At 28.9% G+C, this 21,827-nt stretch overlaps 1 protein-coding gene across 2 annotated transcripts in view; it reads left to right on the top strand.

Annotated features, from left to right (window-relative positions):
- Positions 1-15,078, top strand: part of LOC118193872 (metal-response element-binding transcription factor 2-like) — a 48,893-nt gene extending 33,815 nt beyond the window's left edge. For both annotated transcript variants that reach the window (XM_035365035.2, XM_035365034.2), the window contains exons 14-15: positions 7,321-7,480; positions 14,249-15,078. In XM_035365035.2, the coding sequence (XP_035220926.1) occupies positions 7,321-7,480; positions 14,249-14,827 (739 nt within the window). In that variant the 3' untranslated portion in view covers positions 14,828-15,078. The remainder of the gene's footprint in view (positions 1-7,320; positions 7,481-14,248) is intronic.
- The last annotated feature ends 6,749 nt before the right edge of the window (positions 15,079-21,827 follow it).

Raw genomic sequence — 21,827 nt, 5'->3', positions numbered from 1 at the left:
TAAATTTCACCCATTTTTTGTGTTTTATTTTTTAAAATAATTTTTATAAATTTTTCGAAAAAAAATTTTGAATTATAATCTTTTTACCATTGTCTTAAAGTAGGTGTAGTTCTAAGCATACATGTAAAAAATTAGAGTTTTTATTCAAAATTTTCTCTAAGATATACACGAATTTACATATTTTCACTTTTTGAAATTTGGCATCTTTTTTTGAGCGATAATAGCGCCAAATGTGGTTTATGGATTTCTGTTACAGTGAGTTGCCGCAGTTACTTTTAACCTTAAATTTCAAATAAATTTTTAGGGAGAATTAATTATATGAAATGTTTTCTCTCAATGATGCATAATAAATATTTATTAATATTATATAAAAAGCTATTTTTTTAAATTATAAATGATATTATTCAAATTTTAACTTCTTTTTCCCTTCCATTTTTTTTTTTTTTTAAATATTTGTAAGAGTAAATTTTTGCCTTCGTCTTGTTATCATCTGATACTTTACATTGATTGCATTTAAATTGAATTGTCTAAAACTGAGAAAGTTCGTTTGATGTTTATTTTCACAATGTTTTTAAGCAAACAGGACATTGATAGTTTGGGTAATGTCCCACCTTTAAAAATTATATATATAAATTTTTACATTAATCCTCTTCGAAAGAATGTTTTAATTAGCTAATTTTCTCTCGTGTTATAGATTGTATAAAAAACATAATCTTTAATATGATTTAGATTGTTTGTAGCTGATATAATAATCGGGTCACTTAGTAGTACAGAATAAACATTGCTGGTCTGTTTTATTTCTTTGTCATTTAACAAAAAATCTTTTAATTAAATTATTTATCTTTTGGACTTTGCTTTAAACTTTATTTATAGTTAAAATGATTACAACCGACACTATTAAGCCGGTTCATCATAAAAGAATTAAAAAAATGAAATAATACAGTAATCATACCTAGACAATACACAGAATAATACAATAACACGTAAAAGATTAAAATCCAGTCATATAAAATGATGAGCCGGATTACAGCTGACACTAATCAGCTTTCATCATATAATAAAAATGAAAAGCTGTCTTCAGCTGAAACACAATTCATGTAATTGATATTTTAAAAAAATTGACAAGAATGGAAAATTTATGGAAGTCTAGCAATCGAAAAATCTTAATCTTCTTGTGTGAGCGCCCACCAGCGGCCGAGTGGTAAAATTGCTGAACACTGGTAGTTCGGCCCGAGGTTCGAATCCCGCGAACGGGCTGGCTGCATGGGCGTTTTCGTGGTTTTCCCCATATGTAACGTGTATACGAGCCAGTTTCCCTTAGAAAGTCCTCCATGAAGGCATCCCTCCTCTTAGGCAGATAGCCCTCGAGGCTTTGCCATAATCACACACACACACACATCTTGTGTGAGCACTGAAAATAACTGTAGAAGAAAACAAGAAAATTAGGGAGAAAAGTAAGCAAAAATTTGAAGGGAAATTTGGCTGTCAGATATACCGAGATGTTTTAAGTTGAACACTTTTGAATATACTTTCAGGCTACGTCAAAGAATTATGTGTTCAAAAAGAAAACAATTGGACATGTACACCAGCAAATACCATCAATTGAGCTTGTGTTAACAGAAAAGACAAAAACGATATCATTGCTGATTAAAGTGAAGAGCAACTGGTTTTAGACTATATGGTTGTATAAATTTAAATTACATTATAGAACATCGTATCGTATCATAAACGGAGAATCCCATGATTTCTCAGTCGAATTATTTGAAGATTCAAGAGTTTATCCAGTGATGTATGTGGATGTCACCTAAAGATTTTTCTTTCCTCCTGATGAAACAGAGGCCAAGCAGTAAAGTTGCTGAACACTGGTAGTTCGATCCGAGGTTCAAATCCTGCAAACGGGCTGGCTGCATGGGCGTTTTCTCCATGTGTAATGTGTATACAAGGCAGTTTCCCTTAGAAAGTCCTACACGAAGGCATCCCTCCCCTTAAGCAGATAGCCCTAGTGTGCTTTGCCATAATTAAATAAACCAAAACCTCTTGATGAAACCAGTCTTTCCTTTCATCTCATACCTTCAAAATGCTTAGCCTCTAAAGACTGATAAAGGCTCTGACCAAATACTGTTAAAATGGATTGAATTGGATTATTAAGTTACGGCAAAGCAGGAATATCTGCCTAAAAGGAAGGATGCCTTCGTGAAGAACTTTCTAAAAGAAACTAGCTGGCATACACATTACACATGAGAAAATCCATGAAAAAGCCCATGCAACCAGCCCGTTTACGGGGATTCGAACCCCGGAGTGAATTACCACTGTTCAGCGACTTTATCGCTCGGCCGTTTGCGGGCCTTTATGAAATGGAAGGTGATAACTTTATTTAAAATGATTGTCAAAAATACCAAAGTGTTTCGAAAAGTTGGATGCTTTTTAATATACTTGCAGAATGCCTGAAGAAAAAGATCAAGAATGAAGCAGAATGCCTATAGAAAAAGAAAAGAAAAAATTTATTTTTGCGTAAAATTTAGTATTTGTAATTTTTAAATTTAAAACTTTTTTAATCTTATGATATTTGATTCTTGTGATTTCAAAAAGAAAATATTTGACTAAAATATGAATAACATTTTAAGAAACCAAATGTAGGATGATAAAATTGTGTAAAGCAATGGGCACAATGATAAAACTGTTTCAAGCAGTGTATGCAAATCATCCTAAGTTAAAATGTCGGTTATTCATCTCTCTTATTTATATATCTTTCCTGAACGGAACATTGAAAGGAGTGTTAACTCTGCTTTACTGTATTTTCTCTTTTAATATATGCAGTTTTGAAATGCATCATAGTCTGGGTTACAAAGTAGTCTTCCGAAAGAAATGCAATTCAAATAAATAAAATCAAATTCTGGAAAATTTATATTGATAAATATATTTAAAATGCTCAGTTCAATAGATAATATCGAATAGAAAATTTAAAAATAATTATCTGAAGAGACAGTGCAACACTAACAATTAAAATAAAAGTCTAAAAATTACCTAAAATAGTAACTATGACTAAAAATATAGTATAAAGAAAACTATTTGAAAAAAAAAATAAATAAACGATGCACCTTTGATTTAAACTACGCAGTTCGAATGAGTAAATACAGTCAAAAGTCGTTAATCCGGACTCGTCGGGATTTCGTTTTCACCTGCGCGTTTAATGTATAACGGATGATATAAGCTAAAATTATCTAATTATCTATTTCAGTTAATGTTGATGATTGCGTTGTTCCTTAATCTTCGAATTGGATCGGGCTTATTATTTTTTGCAGACTGTAAGAGCAATTTTATAAAAGTAAACTTGAACTTTCGATTATGTCAAATAGAATTTCCGATGCTAGAGCTCCCAAAGGATCTACAAAACGAAAGTATGTTTCGATGTCCATCAAACAAAAAGTGGAATTATTGCAAAAAATGGATAAAGACATGAAGAAGGTGACAGAGAGGTTATTGAAAACGAAAAAATTTCGATTGACAAGTTAGTCGGTATTCTCGGCACTGCAATTACGGGACTTGAACAGTGGAACTTTGTAACTGAGCAAGAAATTATGTCTTTTTATAGAATTAAAGAGGGAAAGTATTATCACATAAAAAATGAAGCAACTTAAACAACTTACATTGAAAGAAATGTTTAATAAAGTAAACAAATAAATATTAAGCTTTTTTTTTTTTTTTTTTGTAAATTTTGATACCCTTTAGATCATAATTGTTCTTTATTTCATAAATTATGGTTGGTTTCATATTTTTAATTTTAGAATTTCTGCATGCCATCTTACGAGATTTAAACTGATGATCTATAATCCGGAATCCCCGACGAGTCCGGATTAACGACATTTGACGGTACATATTATGCTCCCTGCTGTAGCAAGATTTCATTAAAAAAAGAAAAAGCCTTACATGGTTGTGCACATAAAAAATGTTAAGCTTCTTTCTTATTTTTTGCCTGACATTTTATTGAAATGTGCTTGTCAGTGAAATAGATTTACTGAGTAAGAAATAAATAAATAAGTAAATAAATAAATAAATAAATAAAAAGAAAAATAAAAAGAAATAATAAACAAACCGGAACTGAAGCACTTTTTATATGTTCTGATGTTGCAGGGTACTGTTTAGTTTCTTTAATAAGAATGGCTTTGGTCTGAATAGATAAAGTTTATGTATAGATTTCAGCTCTGTATGAAATACGTATACTGCTTACAGTTCTATATCGCTCGTTCTACTGAGCCAATTGATGAAATTCAAACGTACACTGCTTACAGTTCTATATCGCTCGTTCTACTGAGCCGATTGATGAAATTCAACTTGCGTTTTTCACGTCTAAAAAGCATGACTTAAGATATGTATTAGATTTATATATAGCCTTGTTCTAATATAGGTATTTTGACACTAAATCAGACTTTCTTTGAAATGACATGCCAATTTTTGTAAAAATCGCATGATTAATTAAAAAAAATTAGCTCTTAAAATATTAGCTTCTCGATGTTAATTGAATTTGATATATATTTATTAATCTCTCTTTTTTTTTTTTCTTTCCAGAATTCGAAATTTAGGCTTAAATAGAATTCGCACACTTTTATTTTTAAAATTTGTATTTTAAAATATTTTTATAAATTTAAAAAAAAATTTTTTGTTTTATAACGAATAAAATTTTTAACATCGTGTTAAAGTAGATGTATTTCTAGGCACTCCTGCAAAAAATTATACTTTTTTATTCAAAATTTTCTAAGATACACATGAATTTACATATTGAAGAGTGTTGAAATTTGGCTCTTTTTTTGGTGAGTGATAATAACGGCAAACAATAATACACACTTTGTTAAAATTATTTGAAAGTATGAACGATGACTTTTTTCCCTCACTGGTCTTCGATGAAAAAAAGAAAAGGAAAATAGGGTGCTATAAATTAAGAAGTTCGCTAAGTAAATTATTCTTCGCACAAACTGAAAAATATACGCCAAGATAAAATTTTTGAAGTTCTCCATAAATTTTGCACCAAATTTTGCAAAATTTAATATTTAGGCATAGTTTGAGTTGTAGAATCGAAATATAGAAAAAAATTGGCATGTCATTTCAGAGAAAATCCGATTTTATGTCAAAATATCTATGTTAGAATGATGCTGTATATATACTAAGTCGTGCTTTTGAGACATAAAAAATGCAATCTGAATTTTGTCAATTGGCCCAGTAGAATGGGAGATAAGAAATGTCCTTTTTTTGTGTGCAGTTTTAGTAGCAACGATTCTTACAAGTGGTCCTTAAACATGGCATAAACTCTTTCAAACTGAAGCACTTAGAAATGGTAAAAATGAACAATATGTCGAATTCATTACTTTAATTTCATAGAAAGTGTTATTTATCTATAAGATGTTGTGTGTGAAAAGGAAATGTTTTATTAGTAATCCTTTTAAACATTGAGTATCTTATTATTCTTGTTCTTTAGTAATGCCGTTTTTACTTCCTTGTACGAAGTAAAAAGGAAGTATTATAATCGCGAAAAGTTTCAGGCAGCATATTTCAACGAAAATATCCATTTTGACCGCTATCGAATGCAATTTAATGATATTTTTGTGTGATATCTGTACGTAAGGACAGAATAAAATACTCTTTCACTCCAAAAAAATTCTAAAACTGCTTTAAAATGAATTCTGGAGAGAATTTTTCGTGGCATCTGTACGAATGTATCTCGCATAACTCAAAAATGAGTAGCCTCAGAACGTTGAAATTTTGTATATAGGACTGCTATAACATGTAGATGTGCACCTCGTATTTTGGTTGCAATCGGCTGTGCCAAACGTATATAAACATTATGCCTTTAGTAAATCTGTATGCAATATTTTTAGAATTATCAACAATTTTAAAGTTTTTTAAGTGCCGCTCTAAGCCTAACAATTTTTTTGATGGCGGCCAGTGCTTGTTTACATTTGAAACAGCAGGCTAGTGGATTTGTTGCCAATCTAGAGAAACTTAGCTTCGCAGCAACAAAGGTAACACCTTCATTTATTATTGCGAATTAAATCATGCTTAATCCATTCTGGAATTTTTTTCAGGAAATAAGTGTTTAAGATTTACTTCGTAATTTTTAATACAGATATTTTGAGTTTTTATGTATTTTTGCTTTGTCGTGAAGTGAGAATCGAATTAATTGAATGAGAAATACTCAATTGTCTGTGAAAAACTGTTCCTTTTTTGTTTTGTTTGCTTAATTTCTTTTATACATCATTCTAATTTTATTATAGTATTTAAATAGAACATGTGGCAACGATTAGATAATTCTTTAAATGATATAAATTTTGTGCATTCTGAGTTATAATATGAATGAAATATAATACTCTTAAGTGAACCTAGCATCAGAGTGTCGCTATGGTAAACAAATAGAGTGCATTTTAAAGAATGCATTTTTTCTATTGTGGTTTATGCGCTGTCAGCGAAGTAGATTTAATTCAATCCAAGAAGTTTAAATGAAGTGTAAGAAAAAGTGCGTATAATTTAATATTCCTTACAAGGAAGTCATGTGGTGTACACATCAGATTTTTTCTCTTTAAACATCTACATCTAGATTTCATGAAATAAACATTTAGTTAATGAATGTTGAAATGAAACTTAGTTGATTAGATTTTACTTCTTAGGGATGTATCTGAAGATCATAATTTGTGCATAAAATAATTTTTCAAACTTGTAAGAAGGATTATACTTTTTTTTGGGTGAGGAGTGGACAATTTTCATTGAAGATTACCTTAAATTAATATAGAAGGTGTATTAGTATTATTATGTTTCTGCTTTAAATTAAAATTCATCTATATTATTAATTCATCTATATTATAAATTTATAATTCATCTATATTATTAATTCATAAAAATTAATTAATATAGAAATAAATTTTTAAAACTTATTTATGTATTTAAATTGGTTTGATTAAGAAATAGAATTCATCATAGTTTGGTTTTTTGCTTCAGTATATACTGAAGCTAAAGCAGAATATTGCTTGTAGATTGTAAAGTAAAAGTAATTTATTCAGACTTCATCTTTTATTTTGGTGTACAAATATGTTTTAGGAAAAAAAGGCTAGTAGGTTTAGTAGGTTATTTTATCTTCAGTTACTGCAATTTAAAAAGACAATTTTTTAAAACAAAACAGCTTTTTCAAACGTACAAGGTTGATTAAAAGTCTGGATATTAATTTTTATATATTCTTACTTTGTTCATGTTGCTTCATTTTTGTTTAAATTAATGAGACCTTTTAGTCTTAGCTGATTTAGTATGAAATTATTAAATTCTTAAAATTGTTTTTAGCACAATTTTGGCAAAAAGAGCACACAAACTTACCATTCCTGTAAGTGAATCTGCTAAAAGTGAAAGTTATAGCAGACCTTTTAAAAAAATTGAGAAGTCTGTTCATTCAAGTCCAGATGAAGAAGAAAGTAAAAGAGCTTTTTGTCAACCAAGTAAGAAGGTAAACTGAATATTATAACTATACTATTATTTAAATTTTGATTAGTTGCTATTTATTTCAAGATGAAATGAGATCAGAAAGATGAAATTATTTGAAGATTCAAATTTAATTCTGATCATGAAATAAGATCAGAAATAAATTTGAATCATCACCAACAGGTTCCTTTTTAAATTAAAATTGTTAAAAAAATTAATTTTTAGCATTGCTTTAATTAAATTGGATAAAGAATGGATTTTATTTATATAATTTCACAATCATTTATGTTTTGAAGATGAAACTTCATTGCATCAAATATTCTTTCAAATGATGTTCGTATATAAACTGTGAAGCAAAATTATTTAATAGGCATGCAAATGTAAAACAAGAAGATTGAAAATTCTAAATGCAAACAGTTCACTGGCTTCTTTATGCAAGAGAAATATATATTTGGAACATGAGGATATGTATTTAAATGTTTATAATATTGCACATTCTATAAAGCAGAGGTTCTTAACGGGGGGGGGGGATTTCAGAGGGGAATGTGCCAGCCTTTTATCTACCTGTTAAGTACTTCGTTTTAGTTTATGAATATAAAAAAACTATTTTTATTAAAGTAAGTTTTGATATTTATCAACATTTTCTATACTTTTTCTTGTTAACCTATAAATAAATACATGTTAAAATGTAATCTAAAATAGTTCATGATACTGTAGGCATCAATAAGTTTACTATATTTAATTATGTTCTGTGCATAATAAAAAATCTTCACTTTTAATCCATGTTTGTACATTGTTGTACATCAGAAAAGAGTGAAAATGTGGAGTGTCTCACAAAGTAATTAGATACTTTGAACTGTTTAATTATGTCTTGAAAAGTACAAATTTTTAAATATATTAACTTGAAACTACAAAATATAACTTCTTCAAAAGTGTGTGTTTGCATAGTTTGTTTAATATTAAGTATTTTTTTCAAAAATAAAATATCGGTTTTTAAACATAATGTTTTATGAAAATTCATATTGCAAAAACCTGTAACACTTCTGTTTAGCAAGCAGTTATCATCTACAATAAATATTTAATATTTATTTTGCCTCAGAGTAATAAGCAATATATAAAATTTTCTTCTTTTAAAAAATTTTGCTGTATTAAAATTTGTATTTCTTCAGCATTTTGTTTCCATTTGCTTCAAGAAAAACAACACATAATTTTTTTTATTTGTAATTAGAGAAAGAGAAACTATTAGAAAAGTTTTTGAAATGATTAACAGGATTTGTTACAATCTTTAAAAGTACTTAAAAATTCTGAGATTTTTTGGAAAACGATGTTGGGTTCTTAAAAGTCCGTAATTTCGGCCAAAATTGGCAGGTCCTTGATTTTACTCATTTTACTTATTCTATTTTTTATGATTGCCATTTTGAATGTGAATTAGCATTTTGGAGGAAATTTTTTTTTGTGCGATTCAATTACAAATATATATTTGATGGGTTATCATTTGAATTCTTACTTAATATAAACAGTGCAGTACTCAAGTTTTTGGGTATGAAATCTTGCTTTGATTGAAACATTTCAAAATTATTATTATTATTGAGAATAAAGAATTCATAAAATATTACATCAAAAACAATTTTCCCTTTTTGAGATATGATTTTTTTATTATGCGGTGCTAAATTTTGCAATTTATCAATATTTTAGTGATTTCAAAATCAGCCGAGCCTGACCTTATACCATTAATATTTCTATCCTCACAGTATTTTTTAGTGTCATTATGAGACCTTAACCAAGTGTCTGTTCCTTCTACGTAGTAATATGTATCTGTACATGTTCCATCTGGCCTAACCGCTTTTCTTTGCCAGTTTAAGTCTGAAAGCTCTTTCGGAGTAGATTTATGTTTCAATGATTTAATTTGTTCTGTTGAAGTTTCCTGTTCTTTATCCGATTCAGCATTTTGTTTCCATTTGCTTCAAGAAAAACAACACAATTAAAAACTCATAAATTTTTTTATTTGTAATTAGAGAAAGAGAAACTATTAGGAAAGTTTTTGAAATGATTAACAGGATTTGTACAATCATTAAAAGTACTTAAAAATTCTGAGGTTTTTTGGAAAACCATGTTGGGTTCTTAAAAGTCCTTAATTTCGGCCAAAATTGGCAGGTCTTTGATTTTACTCATTTGACATACTCTATTTTTTATGATTGCCATTTTGAATGTGAATTAGCATTTTGGAGGAATTTTTTTTGCGATTGAATTACAAATATATATTTGATGGGTTATCATTTGAATTCTTACTTAATATAAACAGTGCAGTACTCAAGTTTTTGGGTATGAAATCTTGCCTTGATTGAAACATTTCAAAATTATTATTATTATTGAGAATAAAGAATTCGTAAAATATTACATCAAAGACAACTTTTCCCTTTTTGAGATATGATTTTTTTTTTATTATGCAGTGCTAAATTTTGTAATTTATTATTATTTTAGTGATTTCAAAATCAGCTGGGCCTGACCTTATACCATTAATATTTCTAGCCTCACAGTATTTTTCAGTGTCATTATGAGACCTAAACCACAAGTGTCTGTACATGTTCCATCTGGCCTCTTAACTGCTTTTCTTTGCTAGTTTAAGTCTGAAAGCTCTTTCGCAGTAGATTTATGTTCCAATGATTTAATTTGTTCTGTTGAAGTTTCCTGTTCTTTATCCGATTCTTACAACCCCTCCATTTCGTTTAGTCTTTTAAACCTAGTTTTTGATTTCTGGCCCAGGATGTTATCTTCTGCACTCAGTTTTTCATTGAATTTCACATTACAGGTTTCTATTAATCTATGTTCTTCTAATAGCCATATTTTATGAGCCCTAGTTTCCTTTGCATCTCATTTGTAATTTATCTCTATTTTGTCTGCGTTACCTCTTTTATCTGTAGTTGACACATAATTTTCTACTAACATTAACTCTGTTTTTAAACTGTCCATTTTAATCGTCCACTTTTAACTTTTACTTAAGTTTCCTTTGCTCTGAGTGATTGTCCTCTTTTATGACATATATAACAAGGTCCTTTCTTCGTATTTCCCTCTTTTTTCTTGCATTTAGTTTTACTTTCAACTTGATTACTTTCTCCGGCATTTGTGCTGATAGTATAAAATACGTTTACCTTGCTGTCTTCTAAATCTGCCTGTACCTGATGAAGCCGACTTTCTTCCCTTCCCAGTTCTTCAGCAATTTTTTCCAGCGTTAAAATCCTCGTCCTTCCACCTATAAATCAATTGCACAACCCCGGAGTATTCCTGGGGTAACCTCCGAATCGCTTGAAACCCTTTAAAAAGATCTGCTAAGTTGTGTCCAGTTTCAGCAAGCTTCTTTGCAGTCATTTTTATCCTTGTGATGAATAGCCCAATTTCTTCATCAGGTGCATATCTAATATTGAAATATTCATCTAGAAGCTGGATTATTCTGGCTCTTGTTTTGAGTTCATATTGCTTCTGTAGAACCTCTGATGCTTCTTTACCACTGGAACATTCTTGTATCAATGGCCTAAACTCAGTTTTAATTCCATAATATAACACGGTGAAGGTTCTATTTTCTCTCAATGTGAAACACTGCTTGTCACGTCTTGTTGCAGTTTTAACCATTTTTTCTTTACCTTCTTGTATGAAGCTCCAACAATTTCTGTCTAGTAACAGCATCTTGATAACGACTCTTCATCGATCCCAGTTGTCATGGTTCAATAACTCAAGCCCTTCTGGTAGTAAAGACATCTTTAATTTCGTGTAAGTACAACCACTTGAACCAACTTCTAAACACTTCAGATTCTTTTTGCAGATAACAGCCCTCTTTGCTTACATTCCTTCAAAACTGAGCTGGGCCCATAACTTGTTGGCGTTGGAGCAGTCGCAAAAGTATACTTTGCTTTAAATAAATGCCGAGACTAATATAAAATAAAACTAATCTTTATTTCATGACTTTAAATATAATAATAGACAAGAAGAAACCAGCAAACTCTCTCGTGCTCATGAACACCAAGTATATAAACAACATCGGTCAACCCACCAATACTTCGTCAGCGGCAACTACATTAGTTAATCACCGATTGGCCTCTGAACTAAATTTGCATGAGGAAAACAACAGAACATTAAGTCAACAATATGTACCACAAAATACCATGGCAACCTCTACAGAGAAGGCTCCAACTGGTGTCAAAGATCCCAAAACAAAACTAACAATTTTAGCATGTGCAAATGCTGCAGGAATGTATGAGTGTTAACTTTTTATAATAAGAAAAAAATACACGAGCTCGAGCATATAAAGGAATAAAGAATTTCCCTGTTATGTATTGTGAAAATAAAAGAGCATGGATGACACAAGCACTAATGAATGATTGGTTTAAAAATCATTTCATAAATTGTCCTGATAGTGCAAAAAATTGTCCTGATTGTAGACAACTGTTCGGCTCATACATCACTTAAATTTTTAGTGAAAGATAATGTATCCATATTATTCTTTCCTCCAAATTGTACATCCATCATTCACCCTGTAGATATCGTAATAGTGCGTGCAGTGAAATGCAAATATAAAGTAGCATTTTTTAAAATCCATGTTAAATTTCTTGAATAATGGCAAGATTGTTCAAGAATTCTTAAAATATTTTAGCGTAAAATCTGCTGTGTGATGCATCGCAAGATCGTGGAGGATGTGTCTCCAGATTCTTAAAGTGCTTAGCATAATTTATAGCCAGCTTCCGTATTTCATGGTGAGAACGATGATGAAAGCCGCAAATTTGAAAGTTTTTGGATATGACAAACCGAAGATGAAATATTCCAATTAATGGATTTTGTAAAGAAATTTGGAGAAGTGGTAATAAATGAAGATGATATAACAGAAGTTTTTCATTGCGATGATAGTGCCCAATCATGAGTCAATTAACAAATGCTGAAATCTGTAATATGGTTCTAGATCCAGAAAATACCACTATTGATAGTGAGATAAAGTGACAGGTTATTGAAAACAAAAAAATTTCGATTGATAAATTAGTCAGAATTCTGGACACGGCAATTACAGGATTTGAACAAAATGGAATTTTGTAACTGAACAAGAAATTATGTCTGTTTATAGAATTAAAGAGGAAGTATTATAGAATTAAAGAGGAAGTATTAGCACAAAAATCGAAGCAACTTAAACAACTTAGATTGAAAGAAATGTTTAATAAAGTAAAGAAATAAATATTAACCCTATTTGTTGTAAATTTTGACATCCTTTAGAGCATAAATGCTTTGCTATTTCATTAACCACAATTTCATATTTTTAATTTTTTAATTTCTGCATGCCATCTTACTAAATTTAAACTGATGATCTAATATCTGGAAAAATCCCAAAACCGAAATCGCTGAAGTACCAACGAGTTTGGATCTCAGGATTTGCACTGTATATAGTATTGCTGTAACCTGCATATTTTGAAACAAAAATGAGATTTTGTTTTTAAAATGGCACACTGATTTTTTATCAGTATGTTGGCTCTAAGCTTTAAATGATATTTAAGTGCCAAGTTTTGTAAAAATCCCACAAGCGGTTTTATTTATTTATTTAAATTTGTATTCAGAATTTTAGCTTGGTAATGCTAATTGAATTTTATTCAATAATATATATATATATTACAACTTGAAATTTAAATTTAATACAAATAAAATTCAGGCATTTTCTTTTGTGGGTTATTTAAAAAAAAATGTTCTTTTAAAAAGCTTTGCATATCTAAAAAATTACAGTTCTTTATTTAAAACATTTAAATGTTAGAAAGCTTGAAATTCTTCTGATAAAATAGTCATTTGCATCTTAATTACACCAGTAAAGTGTTCTTGAAGTTATAAAATTATATAAAAGGTGTGAATTGATAATCAGGATAAAGAGGCCTTAGAAAAGTTTTGAAAGCAAGTAACAAGACTGCACTAGCAAAATATTAAAAATATTTGATCTATAACCAAGACATTAAAAATATTGTGATGAATAAATAAGAAACACTACACTGTGAGATGCCTCTATGCTTGTAGAATGAGATATCGTCAGCAAGCAGAAATAGTTTGGCAGTCAGTCTTATTAAGAAGTATTTTTGTGGTCTTGACCATGAAGTTCTTGGTTTCCTATTGTATTTTCTCTCAACGGGGCAATACAGTAGTAATTTATAAGTGAATATAAATGCAGAAGTCATCTTAATATTTCATTCAATTCAAAGGAAATTCTAAAGATGGTTTGATAAGCTACTTACCTCTTCTTTATATGTAAATGTTTCTTTCATTTTGTGGTTATTTATCAAATTTGTGACAGATTTTAATAATTCAGAATTAGTGTAATTAACATTATTTTATATTTTTTGAAAAGAAAAGGCTAACCATTTTTTGCTATAATTATTAAACAATCAGAGTATCTATTAAAAATGATATGATAGTTTAATAAACTGGGAGCATGTCTGCTTTTGTTTGGTCATAAGATTTGTTGCAACTTTGAGTATATTGCTGTGCTCTTTAACATATTTTGCTATAATATTTCTTAAGACATTTAGAAATTGTTCTAATGATGTGACAAATAGTATAAAGTAAATAATTTTACAAATTTAGATAATAAGTGGTATGTAAATGTAATATTTTCCAAGTGGGTCTAAAACCTTTTCAAAACATATACGGTTAATAGGGTTAAATGGGATGAAATGCAAAAATGGAAGTTAAATTTCATTAAATAACAGTAAGTTAATTTAAGATATAAAATGTTTTCATTTAATTATTATTTGATAAAATATTTCTCTTTCTATAGGAGAAACGAAAGTTACCACACAGACTTGCACGATATAGGAGACCAAATGGAGCAAGAAAGTTTACTCGTACTACTCCACCCATAATTGAAATCTCTGACAATGAAGACACTTCATCTTCTCAGGGCACTCTTAATTCCATTATTCCGCATCCCACTAATTTTGAAGGATTGAACAATCCTTTTCTGAGCAGTTACAGCTTGAGCAGTTCAGAATCATCTGCAGTGCCTAACCGCCCTCAGACTCATTTAAGGAATAGTAAATTGAGGAGTAATGCTCGAAGGAAATCTACCTTGACAGTATATCCACGACAGAGATACACTGGTAATAAGTCATGTGAATCTGATGTTGGTAGGCTACTGAATGACTCTCAAACTGTCAATAAAGTTGCATCAGAGTCACAAAAATCAACTGCTGCCTCAACAGCTCCAACTTCTGACTTAAGTTCTTCAGTCAGTAATTATTTTGGCATGGCAGACCGATTAGCCAATGGTGAGAAGTTCTCTGTTCTTGCCAAACGGACTGCTCCTGATGGAAGTGTGCAGTATTTAATTGAATGGGAAGGATTGAATCCATCGTGAATGAAGTGATTTCGTATCACTACAGATATTTGTGCATTTATTCCTCCAAAGTGTTCATGAACTCTTTTGCCAAGGAAAAACTGGCTTTGATATTTTTATTAAGCTATCTTGATAGAAGGGTCATTTTTGAAATGAAATGGGACAAATGTAATATAAATATGCATTTTTATTATGTCTGAAAATTGCTTCTGATTAGGAAAATTCTAATTTACTAAAAAGAACCCTGTACTGAATAAAGTAATTGCTATTTAGTAATTTTATTTTAAATTCAGTGATAGTTTTTCAAATGTGCAATTTAATTACGAAATATATTTAGTGATTCAAAGAAAAATAATGCACAAATAAAATGGTTTGTTTATCATAAAAACTGATAATCAAAACATTTTTTGATTATGCAAAGAGACGCATGTATATACTTCTTCATCTAAATAAATATTTTCTTTAATTTCTGCTAAAAATTTTAAAAGAAGAATCAAAATTAAAAGCTGTATATAATTGATTGTTCTATGAGATTTAATTGCTAGAATGATTGTAAGTATCTGTGAACTCGTTATTTTTATGTGCAAGAATTATTTTTCTTTCCACTTATAACTGGTGATGTGTAATCTTTAAGATTACAGCAGATATGTTTGAGAATGTCCTGAAATTTCACACAAATAAAATAACAAAAAGTATAGTAAAGTTAAACCATGAATTAAAAATATTACTCCTATTTTTTTATTTTGAGTGTATAGTTTCTGGATTTTTCAATAATTTTGTTACTGCATTTTAAACTTGTATGTACCCTTGGCTGTGAAGCTTTACTTTCCCTATATTGGTGAGAAATTATTGGAGAGATTGTTTTCTTAATTGCTTCCAGAATAACTTTTTGAAGTGACAGAAATTTATTATCCAGTGTTTCGGGAGAAATATTATCAAAGTAACTTACTGCTTTGGTTGTAGCTCTTCTGCTAAGAATATTTTCCAAGTGTTTCTTCATAATCTTTGCATTTACATCCACAGTTTTAATTTTTTTCAAAGAATCAACATCAGTATAAGATTTACCATGACAATTATTTTCGGAAACATGTTTCCAAAGGTCATTCTGTCACACTTATATTGTTTTGCAGCTAATATAATTGCACGTTTCTCCAACTTTCCTTTTTGTCTTTTGATGCATCAAGAACTGGACAGTCACAACTCAATCTATGCTTGAAATCTCTTTTTCATCGTACTTTTACAATGGGTTGATATTGAACTGAAATTAAAACAATTTATTTAGAAAAATAGTTCTATTTTGTAATAATTAGGTTAATCTAAAAATAAGATATATCAGAATAAATGACAGATGTCATGAAACATTGATTTTGATTGAAAGCTTCGCAGCTTTGCTCTACAATGTAACTTACAGTCATATTCACTTGTTACTATTATTATGAGACAGAGGGAGTCTTAAATTTGCATCTGTATCACATTATTAATTGCTGTAGTAGCATATGGCATTGCAATCTACTAGTTGACAATTGGGTTTTCAGACATTACCAAAAAACTTCCGATTTGTAGTATATATTGAAATATGCATTTTCACTCAATATGTCAGCCTGTTTTTTGCTCAAAGCATAATGTTCTCATGGTTTGGCATCAGTTTGGTAAATGTTTAAATATTGCCAGGCATTTGTATTAAGCTGCTTTATTTGTAGCCATAATTTTTGAACGGAACTTATATGAACAGAATGCCTGGAAACAGATAGTTGTATAAAGCATTTCATATCAGATTTTTATTTGGCTTAATCATTTCTATAGCGGCTGAATGTGATAGAATGAATTATTTTTTTCTTGAAACAGTTTGCTTTTAAAACAAAATACCCAAAATTTAAAAATAGGAATTGCGGGATCTGTATGGCTGGCAGCTTGTAGAAACTTGCAGAAGGCATTATTCACTACACTTGGGTGGTCCTAGTTTATACATTTTACTTTACATCTACCTCCACTGACATGAAATTTAAAGCATTTAGGACTTTCACAAAAGATATATATTTTAGGGCTACTACAGGCTGTTTAGTAGTAACCCTCATGTACCATTGTGTGTTGTCCGCGTAACGCAACAAATATTTCAATGATCGGCAAAAGCCAAGCTCTATAATCTTAGTGCTACTGATATATTAACAGAGACATCGCCATGCATAGTATGGAGAATAATTTATCATAAAGCATATCATCTTTCCATTTACAAGCTTTTGTACTAGTCATGTATTTATAAATTCTCATTCAAATTTTTTTTTAATCTAGAGTTCTGCTGAAATTCAGTTTTTAGTTTCCTTTACTGAGCATAACAAGCTCATTACCAATTTTTTATGAGTAACTGAATACGTTATGCATTTATTATAAAACACAATGAAATAACTAGGAATGTTACAAACATTTATCTTGCTCATTATTGTGGAACATGAAAGCAATAGATATAATAAAAATGAAAATTAAGCTCTATTAATTGTGTGCCAGTTGCTGCTCAAAGAATATGAAAAAGGAAGCAAATTAAGAGATTTTTTTTTTCATTTATTGGTGGCATATCTAAAAAGCGAAGTTAAAAAAAAGGAGTGGATTTACTATAATACAAAAATTGAAAGGATGAAGTTAAAATTGTAGCCTTTCATCAGAAAGCATAGTTTCACATGACCAATTGCTTTTTTGTTACAAATTAAAGTTTTTAAACAACACTAGATGGCAGTTATAGTTTGTTATATTTTCAAACACACTCTACAAAGCATTGACCTTCAGTACACACTTTTGGTTCTCATACTTTTTAAAAAAATTTTTCGTTGGGTCAGGGTAATTTGAACATGTAAACAACTACATGACTTCGATTCTTTTATTCATTTTGTTATATTTATGAAATTTGTTGGACATATCAGAGTTTTACAAAGTAATTTGTTCAGTTTTTTAGTATTCATCCCCCCTGAAGGGTTTCTTTAAAATTTGCAATTGTTTTTCATCATGAAAATTTTATTACAGTATAATCAGATACTATCAAGGATAATAAACTGTAAATTTCAGCATATGTAATTAAAATAACGATTTTAAATGAAATTGAGCTTAATGGGGAAAATTGCTCTCCTGTACGTATGTATACTTTTGGAGCGTGCAGTCCTTGGGAAGCACTTTTTTCTCCTTTCACATGTCCTGAACAGGTTACAAAAGAAGTAATTTATAGCATTTTTTACCTGTGTAAAGAGAGTAGGACAGAGCATTTACCTTTCTAATCTAAAAAGAATGAATAACAGTTGATTAGCAAATGCAGAAGAGAGCACTGTATTCATACAACTGTTTCAGACATGAGTATAGTAAAATACAGGCCAAGAAAAATAAAAACTACACCAACTCTTTATTTTGCTTTCTTTTCAAGACAACTTGTGTTTATACATTATCATATGAAACACAAACTTTTTATTTTAATTTCTCTGACTTTTTGAGAAAAGTTCCACATTTTCTTTGATTTATAATAAAGTAATAAATATTGTCACTAACATTCCATGACAACGATTTTCATTTTCCATTAGTAGGAATCAATAAACTATGTATTCTTATTACTCATCAATACTCATATATTATGTATACCTTTTTATTTTCCAATAATGTGTTGAATCTTTTTACAAAATACCTTTTTATTTTCCAATAATATATTGAACGAACAAAAGCTCATCTATAATCTAATGATTCAAATTTAGAAGAAAAACATATTTCCTTGCTAAGTGATAATTAATATTATAATGTCAACCTGATGCGTTTTATTTAAATTAACTTAAAATTTGCCTTTTATGAATAGAGAATGTTTGTTAAATTTAAATGCAATTTTAATAATATATAACAATTTCTAAAACATATATGCATTCTTCCCACACCATTGGTATGATTTTTTTGCTACTACATATAGGAAGTCAAATATGAATTACCATATGTAGGATTGATCCATTGAGTATATTCTACGAAAAGCATTGACTAAATAGCATATTTTGAGAAGAATGTGAATAAACATATATTCCTTAATATTTTAGAAATATGTGATAATTCTCTTATATTGAGTATTACGTTACACTTATAAAATCAATACAGTTTCTAGAAAAGCATTTTGAAAGGACAAAGATGATTATATATTTGGCTCAATATGGAATTTGAAAAAATTTCTGCTACACAGAGAAGTAACTCTATAACGAATTTTGTCAGATAGCCATATAAGATAAGGTAAATGAAGAATTCATAAAAATCTCACAATTTATAACAAAGATCTTGTTTTCAGCATTTCCTTTGAAAAGTACCCAGTATTTAAATTTTTGAAGTAATAAAGCATTTGGCTTTGTATCAGGTTTAAATTTGTATACAAAATAATTTTATATATTATTAAAAAGATAAAAGAGCTTGAACTTTAATTTTTAAGCCAATCAAAAAATGGTTAAATTAAAAAATGGTAAGTTCAGTACAGGGTTCTAATGCAATGCATAGTGCAGCTGATTTGGGGGGGGGATCTGTGTTTGAAATTTGGGGTTTTAATGCAATGTTTAGTGCAGCTGATATGGAAGAAAAAAATATGTACATTGAAATTATCCAAAAAATTATGCTATAAGAATATGCATCAAAATTATATGAAAATGTGCAAATTAGTTCCTACTTTATGCAGTATTTTAATAGCAATGAATAATTTTCATATGATATGTACTTTTATTAGAATTTTCATTCTTTTCAGTGTTAAAAAATAAGATGCCTATGAGCTGAATGAAATATCTATCTCATGCTTCTCAGCATTTTAAAATTATTTTGTACATGCTAGATCTGATATAGTGAAGAAATTAGGGTCAGAGATAATGTGATTGAAGTATATGAAATATGTATACAGACAAATAGTATATTATGCTGTAGGTGTTCAAGTAGATGGGAATCTGCTTGTTTGATGAATGTTCTATCATTCATTATATTGGATCTAAAGTGTGTTATTATGTCACAGATTTTTAGTTAAATGTCTGAAACTGGTACCATAACTAAGAATAAAAAATTTACAAAACAAGAAAAATATATGCAATTCTAAAACTCAAAGCATACAAAAAATTGAGAAAAGAATGATCATTTAAAAAATCGTGGAATGATAAAGTACTGGTTTTTAAAATTTGCAACATCATGAAGCATGAAAGCTAAAAGTATATTTATTTCACAGCTACTTTATAATACAAGAATGATTAAAATTTCAGAAGCAAAGAACTTCGAGAGATCAGTATCGCATGTAGATACTGTATTCTATGGAGCTTTAACTTCCATGGAATTTTACCAAACTCATCTGTTGCAATAACCAGTAGTCTGTATGCAACCATGGAGTAGAATACGCGCAGCTAGTTGGTGAAAAATCGGGTCAATGTGCTGAAGCCAAAATAGAACATGCTGTGTTTTGAGGAGATGTTGAACATAGCAGTTCTTATATGAAAAATCTGCTTTGTATTATCTTCTATACTACTTTTAAATGAAATTACTGGTGACTATAATGTGCACATTATAGTCACCCTACTAATTAATCACTTTCATTTTTTTTACCATAGAATATGCAAATTCCAAATCTGTCATATGTTTTCTTCATGGTATTGCAATTTTAATAGCCAGTAATATACAGGGAGATTTTAACAGAATGGATTTTAGAGGCTTTAACTATATATTTTGTATTTAATAGGATTCAGAAGTTAAAGTACACTACTAATTAAAAATATAATGGTAGTTAAACTGTTTGAATGGAAACTAAACCTTTTTATTATTTAGAATAATTAGATTTTAAAATAATTACAATCAGCATAAAAATTAATAAAAATCATTTGTATTACTTATTAAAAAACATTAGATAAAAACAGGTAAATAACTTTCTTAGTAGTAATATGGCCTTAAATTTAAGTTATTTAAATCATATTTCACAATGACTGTAATTTATATTCCTTGCTTATAGTCACCTTCACAAAAATTATAAAAATGTCAATTTTTAAATACATTTATTTTGTTTAATAAAATATAATATTTTAATCTGAAATCTGCCATTTACATTTTATTAGAGAGAATGCTTTAATAAATACTGGTTTCATTTCATACATGTAAGAAGCATTTTAGGAGAGTGATTTTAGTAACTACAATAAACATTTTTCCTTCATACATTGTTAATTAATGTGTTACTGATTTATTTAGCTTCCTAATTCAATATTTTATTTTTGTATAAAGGTTTATTGATCATGTGATATATGTTAATTCATAATGATATTTCCTTATCTGATAAGTATATGCAAAGCTAGTTTCACTAAAAAATTATTTAAGAGCAAGTTACTTGATTAAACAATGTTTTTCTTAGTTAATGAAAATAAATGTAAACTAAAATTTATATCAATATACAAATTAACTGCAATCACAATATTTTGCATTATTTAAATCATCATTGCAAACTGAATGTCAATTAAAGTAAATCTTATGCTATTTAAAAAAAATGAAGTAATATAGAATTTATTGCCTATATGTAGAATGATTATGAAAAATTTTACATGGATTTTATTTTTAACTTTCAGTAGTTCACCTTATCCACATCCAGTTAAATATTAATACGTGTACATAACGGCCATTTATTTTTGAAGTGGTCATTAATATTAAATCAAAATATGCATTAATAAGTTGCAAGACAATTGTATATAAACTAATCTTAGAAATGTTTTTAACTATAAGCATGAAAGATGATTTTATTACAGTATTAAACATTTTTATAAAATAATACAAAATTGTTAGATGATGAATAATTTTTCCATTTAAATTTTACTGTGCCTCTTCTGTAGATTTATAAAATCATGCTGGTCATGTTACTTATCCTTTAATCTTTTGATTAAATATTGTTCAGTGTATTGTAATGTTTTAGTTCACACTGTATCCAATTTTGTTGTTATCTAAGGGCTTATGTTTTATATATTATATTTCATATTTTATAAGCAAAAATTTCAAATTCTTTCTAAAAAATTAG

The sequence above is a fragment of the Stegodyphus dumicola genome, chromosome 8, assembly GCF_044657685.1.
Source record: "Stegodyphus dumicola isolate Sdum_Otavi_A_Nest chromosome 8, ASM4465768v1".
In the NCBI taxonomy this organism is placed as follows: domain Eukaryota; kingdom Metazoa; phylum Arthropoda; class Arachnida; order Araneae; family Eresidae; genus Stegodyphus; species Stegodyphus dumicola.
The sequence above is the reverse complement of the archived record's forward strand: the minus strand, read 5'-3'. Positions and strand labels throughout refer to the sequence as shown.